Genomic DNA, 12,390 nt, shown 5'->3' with positions numbered 1-12,390 from the left:
GATAGATAGATAGATACATATATATATATATATATATATATATATATATATATATATATATATATATATATATATATATATGTATATATATATATATACATGTACATATACTGTTTATATTATACTTTTTAAAGCAAAAATAACTTGTTTTCTCTTTAATATTTTTTTTCTTGTAGAATTTGTATTTACTTCAATTTTGAATCTTATAATATGGTTAATGTTTTTAAACTGACGATGAATTTCTTCAGTTCAAAATACCTAAAGAGGACAATTGGGAATATTACAATGTTCACTAAAATTTGTAAAAAGATCTCAAAATATCTGCAGTCAGCAATCCATATTGAGTATTCGTTATAGAAATGTGCTGGAATAATGCTACCATGGATTTGTGTTCGTGAAATGTTAATTGACACTGCTTTTTGTAATTAAATTGTTGTTTACTGTTTCTTAAATAATTAATTTTGCTTTTAGATAAAATATATACTTGTTTGCAATATAAAATTGAATTAATCGTTTTGTCTTATAGAAACATCTAAATCAACATAATTATTCCTTAAAGGAGTCCAGTATTTCATGATATAAACTATGAAGAGGTATTAAGTGTCAGTTGGAATGGAAATATTTCAATGGGAAACATCCCAATCATTTACTGCCAAATTCTTCCTACAACTGCTGAAATATACGAATATATATTGTATCTTTGTTGAATAAGATTACATTGAGGCATCAGAACTACAAAGCAATTCTATAAACAACACTAACGGGATTTCCTACCTAACAGCCTGTGGATTCTGTCGTCTGCCTTCTGGTTTTATCGTAGCGAAATCAGAGGAAGATGTTCATGCTTCTTTTGATTGTGTCCGCGCTGGTTGCAGCCACCAGTGCTGCCAAGGTAAGCCCAAAAGTACTGAAGACTCATGGTACTAATTACTGTACCTTACTTTATAGTGTATCTCGGAGCCAAGGTATGGGGCAGTGTATACTGATCTTGAAATTCTTTTGTGGGTCGAAGGGTTATTTGAATTGAAGTTGTGGGGTGATAAATCTAGCTTTGAATGTGGGTGATCTATGCGACTGTATGTTTTGGAAAGGTCATTTATTTTTATCATGGGCTATAATTATACGGGATTGGCTTTTAGCATGTGTTAGTATGTAGGCTTTGCAAGTTGTATTTGTTCCTATACTTTACTTTTCACAGTGTTTGAATGTGTGATTTGACAGTGTGGTTACATATGTGTATACATTAGTTTTTGGTACGTATGAATTTCATTTTGTGAATACATTCGTTAATGATTGTCTAATAGATCTTGTGTGCTAATGTGTACCTTTGTGGTCACGCGACTGTGTAATTACGCGCACGCGCGTGTATGTGTGTGTGTGTCTTACGTCTTATATTGCTTGATTGCTTGAGAAGATATTTGGATTTTCAGTCGATTCTACAGTGAGAAACATCTCTACGTCATTACAGTGTTGACATCCCTGTGCACATGTAGTTCTTACATTTCGTTTGGCTTAAGGGAAGAATGTATAACAATTTACTATCACTCTCAGTATGCATGTTGGATACTTTATAAATATACGTGTAAATAAGAGAAATATGTAAAGCAAATTTATTTAAATTATTTCATTTATGTAAACAGGTGATAATCAAAATTGTACGTTATATTTCCTCAATTTTACATTGATTGTTCCACGCAAGAGAGATTCCTTTGGATCTTACCCAAACAAATTCAGTTTACTTTGAAATATCTTGATAAAACAGCAGTTCCTTGGAATCTCTTGTAAGTGGAATCTCAAAGTAATCATCTTAAAGTGAAGAAACATATAAATCCTTTCTGCTTCTTCAGGCAGATCCTGTGAAAGTTGGTGTCTACGACGAAGCCTTCTGCGGCGCCTGCAGGAACTTCGCTAAAATCACACTTGGTCCTACGTATGAGGAGTTGAAGGATATCATGGACGTACATTTGAATGCTTATGGATGGGCTCGTGTAAGATGATTCGTCTTAATGTATATATATATATATATATATATATACACACACATATATATATATATATATATATATATATATATATATATATATATATATATATATATATCACATTTAGACGTGTTTTTTTATATTCGTATAAGCAATATATTAGATTTCTCCTAATATTTGGATTCTCTCTTCCTTCGGGATCGAAGACCCAAGGAGGAATCCACTCAAAGATATTAGCTTCTGGTCGGCCAGAGAATCGGACTCGACCCAAGAAACTGGGGTTCCATTGACCTAGCAACTTATCGCGATGTAGAGAGTATCCATATATTAGGGGCATAATACATGGCTAGTATATATATATATATATATATATATATATATATATATATATATATATATATATATATATATATATATATGCTCTTGAGAATAGTCAATCTCATGAGCAATTTTCATTATAAGCTAAAGGACGTGTAGCATTAATTTATTTAAGGCAACAATTTTCTAGCTTTTTGTATTTTTTCTTGTCTTCTGGGATAGAGTTTTGGAGAAAAAGACGGAATTTGTTAAAGTGCTCCATTTATTCAAATTTTGCCTGAAGCTGTTTCAGCTTATAACTAGTGGCTTCCATCTAGCCATCTCTACAAAAATAACATTACCCTTGTATAATAGCAATGAATTATATAAGGATAATGATATCTTTGTAGAGATGTCTAACAAAAGCCATTACTTATTGGCTGAAACTGGTCAAGTCAAATATTATCATTGGAGCAACACAGTAAAAATATCGTAGTCTTTTCCTTCAAAACTCTATCCCTGAAGTAAGAAAAGGTACAGAAAACTAGAATAGTGTTGCCTTAAAATAATTCATCCCACTAGTGTTTTAGCGTTAAAGGATCCTTGATGGCTGAGTCGGTTTGAGCAGCAAGCTCGGACTTCGTAGAAATCTGAGGCGCGGGTTCAACTCTGCACCCGACCAGTCAGAAAGATGGACACTTTGCTATCCGTGTAGACACGTCAGGATTACGTATGTAATCGACGGATAGGTTTGCGTAAAGCAAATGGGTGTTACAGACTAATACACACACAAACACAGCCATTCCAACACCTAAAAACATAACAGGCACTTCACACTTCTAGTACTGTCGACCTAACTACGCCATGATTCCTTGCTGCTGGGAGGAAGGGCGATGGTGGCTGGTACAACATAAACATAAGTTCCGGTATTTAGGCGATGTCAGGCAGGGCAGCCAGTTGGGACTACGGTCCACCCCAAACCCAAAGCAAAATCCTTCAAAAGAAGGCAACCGTGTTACCCCATACGAATATTAAAAAGGGCACGCTAATAGAAGAAGAAGAAGTGTTTTAGTATTTAATGAAAATTATATATGTATATTCAAATATATATGCATGTATACAAGGTATGTGCTTGTATGTATAAATGTATAGATTTTATGCATTCTCTTTTTCTGTAGAAGAGAGATTCATAATTTTTTCTTATCATCTCCCAGGAATGGCCTGATGGCGAAGGCTACATCTTCGACTGCCAACATGGTCCCGAAGAATGTGATGGAAACCAAATCCTGGGCTGTGCTGACAAATACGTCACCGACCCAGACCTCCAAGTAGCATTCTTCATGTCACAGAGTTTCAACGTTAATTAAGAGACCATGGGATGACGAAGAGAAGGTGAGATTTCAGGATTATATAAGTGTTTTTATATATTTTCAGTGGCCTGGCAAGGGCCCCCGCCCCGAAAAAAAAAAAAAAAAAAAAACAATCTCTTCTCCTTTCATAGGGATCTTGCCGTAAGGTCTTATATTAACGGATGAAAAAAAAAAACATAAACCATAGACTTTTTTAAAGTAAAGGTTTCTCAGCAACCAAAAGGAGTTAAGATATGTTCTTGGGCTCGTTGGAAAGGTCTCGAGATCCCGCGACGTATAAGTTGTGTGGTGATGGGCGTACCCTTCTATATAAGGGGTAGGGACGCAAAATCCGTAAAATGAAGGGTAAGCGTAAACCATAAACCATAGACTTTTTTAAAGTAAAAGTTTCTCAGCTACCACAAGGAGTTATGAAGTGTCCTTGGGCTTGTTGGAAAGGTCTCAAGGTCCCGCGACGCATAGGGGGAGTGGAGATGGGCGTAATCCTCCCTATAAGGGGTAGGGACACAAGAGCCGTAAGATAAAGGGTAAGCATATCTCAGGAACTACGAGGAGTAATGAGGTGTTCTTGGTCTCGTTGGAAAAGTCTTTAAGTCCTGTGTATGGCGATGGGGATGAGTAAACTACACCAAGGTATAAGGGGTAGGGATGCGAAGTCGGGAAAATAAGGGGTATGTGTATTTCAACAACCATAAGGAGTAAAGAGATGTTCTTGGCATCGTTGGAAAGGTCCCAAGGTCCTAAGTATGGCGGTGGAGGAGATGAGTGCACTACGTCCAGGTATAATGGACAGGACACAAAAATAAGGGGTATGCATATCTCAGGAACCACAAACAATTAAGAGGTATTCTTGGGCTCCTTGGAAAGATCCTAAAAGGCTAGTTGTATATAGCACCTGACCCAACTCTTAGCCACCTTTTCGGGGTGGTAATCCCTATGCGTGTTTCTATATATTACATATAATATTTATGTTAAATTAAAAAAAAATTGTTCAATCTGTATAAAGCTGATGCTGGTTTCCTTTGTGGTTGTTTATATTTTACTAACCAGAGTTCTGACGCGGTCCATAATTGGTCGCCTGATTACTATATCATAACCTTCCCAAAAGCGTCTACGAAGTTCTGCCAGATAGATCCCAGACCCTGACTCTGACCTTGATCTTGGTCTGAGGGATTAGAATATTTCAGGGAGCCGAGACTAAGTATTCTCTTCAGAGATATGCAGTTAAAGAACTACATCTGAAGTTTCTAAATTTGTTTTTGGGTCTTTGAGACTAACAATGTCCGACTCTGTTCCTTCAAGTGTGCCGGTGAACTTGGCCTGGACTGGGAGACCATCAAAACCTGCGCTTCATCCGTCGAGGGTCAAATACTCCACCATGAAGCCGGAGTGGAATTTAACTCGTTGGACCCAATGCCCATTGGAGTTCCTCATATCACCATCAATGGCGTAAGTGAAGTTTCTGTTATAAGATAAAGACATATTGTTAAAACACTACTTAAGATGGAATAGATAAGAAGTAAAATGAAAGAAATAATTATTCTATCAATTCTTGATATTGTTACAGTGAATCTTCAGTGAAGTCTTATTCGTAAATCATTGTATTGTTTGAGTATTTTGCAGATTTTAGTTGACATTCTGATCGTTTGAATAATAAATTCCTATATCAAATTATCAACTAATGTGACAGTATAAATCTTTGCTCAAGACTTTGAAGTCTATGAGTGAGATGGCAGCGTAAATATACAATGTAAGTTAGTTGAAGTTGTTCTGTGGTTAGATTAGATAACTTATTTTTCTACAAATGTGCCATTATGCATTAAAGTTCCACTTGATACTACATTGCTGCCATAATCACTTGTGAGAGTTACGTTAAGTTTTGCTATTCTTTTCCCAAAATCATCACTAAAAGCCAAGATAAAATTTAATTTTAAAAGGCAGAATTCTACTACCCCAAGACTTTAAAAATGGAGGTACCCCATTGTAGGAAGGAAATAGAGAAGTAACGAATGAATTATAAATTAAACTTGATAAAAATCTTAAATTATATTAACAACGTTAAAATAAGTAAGTAATAATGATTATATAAACAATGATACGAGACTTATGTCAATATGTTCAACGAAATAGAATTTGAATTTCTAAGTTCTACCAATTCAACTGCAAGGTTAGGAAAGTTATTCCACCATCTCGTTGTACCATTTGGAAAACCTTCTAGAATACCGTGTGGTATAGAATTTTATGGTGGAGAAGGCAAGTGTTTGAAATAACCGTATGCCTAATACTACGTACAAGATGGTACAGTCTGTAAAAATCTGAATGCAAATGATAATCAGAATTTTGGAAAATCTTCTGCAATATGCACGAAAAATTAACTGATCAATGTTGCCCGATACTACTATCGAGATGAGGAATAAGGAATTTAATAGGCTAAGCCCAACAAACTAAGATGTTTGTCAGCAGCCTAAGACCAGACAATGGAACAATATTCAAAATATGGTAGAAGGAAAAAGGAAAAGAAATTTCCTCAGGATAAACTGACCACTATAAATATTAACATTCATTATGTTTTTTTTTTTTTTTTTTTTTTTTTTTTTTTTTTTTCAGTTGGAAAAGAAACAGATCGGGGTTCGTTTTCAAAAGTAATTTTCCCATCAAGAATCACACCTAGAATTCTAATTAAGGAAACATCGTCAATTTAAAGTTCTGGATATTGAGCAGCCATTGTCCTTGAACTACTTAGAATCATAGTTTGAGTTTGTTTGAGTTTTGTTAAGATTAAAGTTCCTCCCTCATAATTTGTACCATATACTGATTTTAGCTAGATCTCTAATAAGGGGTTCAGCAACTACATATCTAACTTTAGGAGATGGAACTGATACAAAGAGAGTAGCATCATCTGCATATGTAGCAAGCTTGTTTGCCAGGCCAAACCACTTGTGATGTGTATGCAGCATAAAAAGTAAAGAGCTGAGAATATTACCCTGAGGAAGATCAGATATTATATTCCTATAGTATAGTCATTAAGGTACCCATCAACAAAAACTCTTTGCAATCTATCACTTAAACATTCAATAATGATGTTAATGAGAGAACGGATAAACAACAGATTCTAGTAGTTTTAAAAAGCAACATAATGACTATGAAGTAGAAATATAATGAGTATTTGAGGGTGTAAGACAATAAAAAAGGTAATCTTTGTGGCTTCAAAGAAAGAAAAAAAGAATTCTACGTATTTTGACGAGACATCGAATATTACGTGCTTTTAGGTAGGAACATATCTAATTATATGAGCTGTTTATCAAGAAAATGTTCAAATCCATGATTTTTTTTTTTCAAGTTAAAAAGAATATTCAATCCGATGAAATTTTTAGATAGGAAGACATTTAATCATATGATTTAGGTAAGATGTTCAATCTTAGTAGGTTTTAGATAAGATCATTTACAATCTGAAAAACTTTTAGGTAGCATTCTATGTTGGATTTTTTTTTCGTTTCTACAGGCAGAACAGTAATGACCACTATAAAAATATTCAAGATCAGTCTCTCATACATTTTTCCTTCCATAGATTCCAGACGACAATGCCTACTACGAACTGAAGAAAGAGGTCTGCAATGCGTACACTGGCCCAAAACCACCTGCTTGCAACTAGATGAAGCCACTTTAAAAAATTCTTTTGTATTTAAAAATATATTCGGGATTACTTTGAATGAAGGCGACATTTTTATTTCATACTTTATAATATAATTAGAACCTGAAATCGTGATTAGAAATTTCATCACTTTAAAAATGATATGGATAAATTTGATATTATAATATGAACATAAGAAACTTTTGTTTGCCAGTTCTCTTTTTAGTTTTATCTTTTAATAAACAGAACTTAATATAATTCTGATTCTAAGGACTGCCTCCCAACAAAAATAAAAAAGATGATTAAACTTATTTTCAAATTTTTTCTTCCGATGATCTACTTCCGGCTCTAACTCCGAATATGAGTTCCTTTTCCTTTAGCAAGAAGTTAATTTGTTTATTAACTAATTTCACTTATAGTAAAGGGTAAGTCATTCTGTAGTAACTGACTTTCGGTAATAATTTATGAGAAGAAAGGTTTCGGTGATAGAGACGAACGCTTATCGATACAGATGATAGGTTGACGTGACGGCTTTTATACCTCAACATGTCCACAAGGCAACCGACCCCTTAATGTAAGGATAACGGTGGGGAAGAAGAAGAAGAAGAAGAAGAAGAAGGAAATATCCACAAAGGTTAAGGGAACCACCCGTATGCCCTTTTCTTGACTTTTATAGATACTGGTAACCACTGTATTTTGGGACCAGGTCGAACACAGTCAATGAAATCTCTTTGCAGAAGTACCGGAACCACAGTGACATCTGTTGTATTTCTTTAGAGCCACCCCTTTTTAGGTGAAACTTTATGCTATATATTTGTGTGCAAATATCATCATCATCTCCTCCCACGCCTATTGCCGCAAAGGGCCTCAGTACATATCTTGAGCTTTTAAATCAATATTTCTCCATTCGGCATTGCCTTCTTCACGTTTCATAGTCCTCAGCCATGTAGGCCTGGGTCTCCCAACTCTTCTAGTGCCTTGTGGGGCCCATTTGGATGTTTGGTGAACTAATCTCTCTTAGGGAAGCGAAGAACATGTCCAAACCATCTCCATCTAACCTTCACCATGATCTCATTCACAGATGGCACTTGAGTAATCTGTTTTATAGTTTCATTTCTAATCCTGACTTGCCATTTGACTCCCAATATTCTTCTGAGGGCTTTGTTCTCAAATCTACAAAATCTGTTGGATATTGTTTCACTGTCATACGACAACTCATGTTCAGACAGTAACACCGATCTCACTAAACAGATAAATAGCCTAACTTTTTTATGCAATTTTAAGCGATTTAATTTCTAAATTTTACTTAACCTGGCCATTGTCTGATTAGCTTTTTTAAAATTTCATTAAACTCCAGTTCTTAAGACCTTGTATTAAAGTTCATAGTTCCTAGATATCTAAATGATTCCACCTCATTAATTCATTCTCCTTTTCAGGCTATATCCTCTTCCATCACATATTCCCTTCTCATCGTCTCTGTCTTTCTTCTATCTATCTTACGCCTAACCTCATGTGATATTTCATGCATTCTGGTAAGCAAGCTTTCCAAGTCCTGCGGCGTTTTACTAACAAGGACAACATCATCAGCATACTCTAGGTCCGCTAAAATCCTGTTATCAATCCAGTCCAATCTAATCCTTCTCCGCCATCGCCACTTTTTTTTATGCATTACAAAACAACATAGGTGACAACACATTCCTTTGGAGTACTCCACTGTTCACTGGAAATTCATTTGATAAGAGTCCACTAACATTATCGTTGCACTTACTATGCTCTTGAACAGACTTATTCAAATTTACACATTTAAGAACGCCATAATAATTCTAGACTCTCCACAAAATTGGCCGGTGCACACTATCAAAGGCTTTTTCATAGTCCACAAATGTCATCAAAATCGGATTTTTATATGAAAATTTTGTCAGTACAACTTCTACCTTTTCTAAATCCTGCTTGTTCATCTTTCAGTTTTTCATCCATCTTTCTCTTTATCCCTTTAAAATGAGCATACTATATATTTTCATGACAACTTATGTGGGATGCCTCCGTAATTGTTGCAATCAGCCAGATCTTTATTTTATTTTTTTTTTCACCGACACTCCTAGATCCCATTCATCAGGTTCTGCCTCCTCACGCCATATTCCACAAAATTATCTTGTAAGTATTCATTTTCGGACAAAATCATCTCTGCAGTTATTCCATCGTATCCAGGGGCTTTCCATCTCTTGAGTTTTTTAATGATAGCTTCGACTTCAAGCACATTCATGTGCACATCAATGTCTTCCCCAGCTTCAGGTAAATCAATCAAATTATTTCCTTCATATCTCCTATTCATGACCTCACTAAAGTGTCGCACTCAACGTTGTCTTTCTTCATCTTCTCTTGTTTTAACAGACCCATCTCTCTTTTTTATTGGTATATGTTTTCGTTTTTGACCCCGTAGAGATTTCCTTAATAATCCTATGAGCAATTCCTATTGTAATCCAGTATTAAGCAGGCTACATCTCCGTAAAATTCTCAGACTATTGATCATCAACTGGCTTGTTATTCAATTTAAAATGTATCACAACAGTATTCACTGTATTTTCTGACCAATAAGTAACGACTGGCTTGTTATCTAGTCTCAAATGCAACACAGCAGGGATCTCAGACTAGTGAGTAATGACTGGAGTTTAATCCAGCCTCGATGAAATCGCATAAAGATTCTCAAGCTAATGAGTAATGACTGACATGTTATCAAATCTCAAACACATATCGGAAGGATTTTCAGATCAATGAGCAACAGATGGAATGTTGCCTTGTTTTAAATACATTTTGACATGACTTTCAAACAAAGAGCAATGGCTGGCGTGTTATCCAGTCTCGAATACATATCAACAGGAATCTCAGACTAAAGAACAATGAAGTGTGTGACATTCAGTCTGAATTACATCAATGGAGGAATTTCAGACTAATGAGCAACAATTGTCTTCTTACCGTAACAGGATTCTTAGACTAATGTCTCTCGTGGCATTCAGTATCAAATAGCCTACACAGCTGTGGGAAGCTCAACCTATATCCTGTAGTTATTCAAGTCAGTGTATGTGAAGTATCTATTAGACGAATCGCTGGAATTTCCAGAATGATTTTCACCTGGATCAGGTATTTTATTTAGTTCAAGGCTGTGGAGGATTTGAAATGAAGGAAACTTCTCAAGTACAACTAACCTCCTTTTAAAAGATATAAATTAACGACTGAGGGAAGTTTAAAAAAAAAAGTTAATTACCAAATTATGTCCTTCATTGTAAATTCCAGTTACGAAGTGTCCCAAGCACAAAAAACATTGCTTATACAATGGAGGAAATGTTTTTCATCCCTCGGGCTTTGAAAATACTTAATGGCATTCCAAAAAAGCTCTCAGGAAAGGTGATACCCATCAGAGAAAAGACTAAATTGGACCGAAAGGAAATTAAATTTGGTTTGATATAGTTGACCCATGTAGACGGATAATGAGACGTCGGAATATGGGTTTTCTTCATTTATTACAAAAGGTTCGTACACAACTACCCTCTCAGATGAGGGACTTGTCAACTCGAGCGCCAAAAGGCAACTAAACTCCCTTCGCTACCAAAATGCAATCTTGCTGCAACAATATGCTGAGTTATAGGTTTTTGTGGAATTCTCATGATTAAAGAGTTCATTTACCTTGATGTACAACACACATCTACATACATGAATTAGGACATAGTTTCCTTCCCAAACCTTCCAAAACGGCTGTCTATGGTTTACTTAAGTGTACACAGTAGGTTCTATTTTAAGCAGGTTGCACTTTCAATTGGCATTTTTCATCCGTAATAAGCTCTCATCGAAAATATCGTCGCATAATTTCAGTATATTCTAATTTAGGAGAATGTGGCAAATATGATAAAAAAGTAAAAGAGATGGTAAAACTCTTCATGATTTTCCCAATTGTTTCGCCGTAGGCCCTCTTATACTGAGCATAGGACTGGCAATATGGGCATTTTTTTGCGACTGTTACCAATTCTAAGGCTAATAAAAACATGTACTTTGCATATGCATTATGAGTAGTTGTAATAATTGTACTCTGAAGTTTGATGAGCATCCTAGACCCAAGTGTAGGCCTACCTTTTTTAATGCATCTGTCAAAACTTTGAACAACTTTTTCCTTACCTAGATCTCGTTAGAAGGAAACAACAGAAAACATTATCAAGAGAGAAAGTGTTGATTTTGATCCTAAAGAAAGATTTAAATCTTTCGTTACTTGAATAATGAGTGAAAATATGTGACTGCTGGTGCATAGAATATTTAGGTTTAAACGAACTTGTTTCTCCTCTTTTGTGATAAGATATGAGAACCACTTAAGCATTTGCGTCTTCAACAGGTGCTATTAGATTGCTTTCGAAGATAATATCTGAACTTTAAAGAAATTCTATTCCTTGGGGGTCTTCGAATACCTGACACGTTAGTGTCAGCTTGGTAATCTCTGCTATATAATAAAGATCAAGTGCCTGACTATATATATATATATATATATATATATATATATATATATATGCATATATATATATATATATATATATATATATATATATACAGGATCTGTAACCTTTACGTTATATATATGTATATATATGTATATATATATATATAAATAAATAAATATATATATATATATATATATATATACATATATATATATATATATATATATATATATAGAGAGAGAGAGAGAGAGAGAGAGAGAGAGAGAGAGAGAGAGAGAGAGAGAGAGAGAGAGAGAGATTTCTTGTCACGCTCAGGACGGGGGTGGGGGGGGGGGGAGTAATCTAACCCTGGCGAGAGGGGGTACCCCGAGATGTAAATTCGCGGGAACCACACTTTCCCACAAATTGCCGAACCAGAGTGTTGTAGTTAGGAAAGGGGGATGGGGTGGGGGTGGGAAAGGTTGACTCTCTGTGTATGTGTATATCTAAATATTAAAACGTCATTTTTGATGGCTTTGATACACCCGGGTCTACTGGGTACACTATCATAGTAATAATTTTCAGAGGGGAAATTATTATTCAAAGCAGCTAGTGGAAGTTTAAAGGTGCCTCCAAATGGTCGGACCCCG

At 35.2% G+C, this 12,390-nt stretch overlaps 1 protein-coding gene across 1 annotated transcript; it reads left to right on the top strand.

Annotated features, from left to right (window-relative positions):
* Positions 1–777: 777 nt before the first annotated feature.
* LOC137624647 (gamma-interferon-inducible lysosomal thiol reductase-like) lies at positions 778–7,301 on the top strand. Its single transcript, XM_068355606.1, has 5 exons — positions 778–892; positions 1,848–1,988; positions 3,494–3,637; positions 4,922–5,098; positions 7,218–7,301. Exons 1-5 carry the CDS (start codon positions 836–838, stop codon positions 7,299–7,301), a joined length of 603 nt encoding a protein of 200 aa, XP_068211707.1. The 5' UTR covers positions 778–835.
* The last annotated feature ends 5,089 nt before the right edge of the window (positions 7,302–12,390 follow it).

This window comes from Palaemon carinicauda, chromosome 31 (genome assembly GCF_036898095.1).
Source record: "Palaemon carinicauda isolate YSFRI2023 chromosome 31, ASM3689809v2, whole genome shotgun sequence".
In the NCBI taxonomy this organism is placed as follows: Eukaryota; Metazoa; Arthropoda; class Malacostraca; order Decapoda; family Palaemonidae; genus Palaemon; species Palaemon carinicauda.
The sequence above is the reverse complement of the archived record's forward strand: the minus strand, read 5'-3'. Positions and strand labels throughout refer to the sequence as shown.

What these genes read in the sequence shown, in the direction of transcription:
- LOC137624647 (XM_068355606.1), top strand. Translation starts at nt 836, where the DNA reads ATGTTCATGCTTCTTTTGATTGTGTCCGCGCTGGTTGCAGCCACCAGT. An exon ending in CAGCCACCAGTGCTGCCAAG is followed by an intron (nt 893 to 1,847) that starts GTAAGCCCAAAA and finishes CTGCTTCTTCAG; the next exon opens with GCAGATCCTGTGAAAGTTGG. An exon ending in ATGCTTATGGATGGGCTCGT is followed by an intron (nt 1,989 to 3,493) that starts GTAAGATGATTC and finishes ATCATCTCCCAG; the next exon opens with GAATGGCCTGATGGCGAAGG.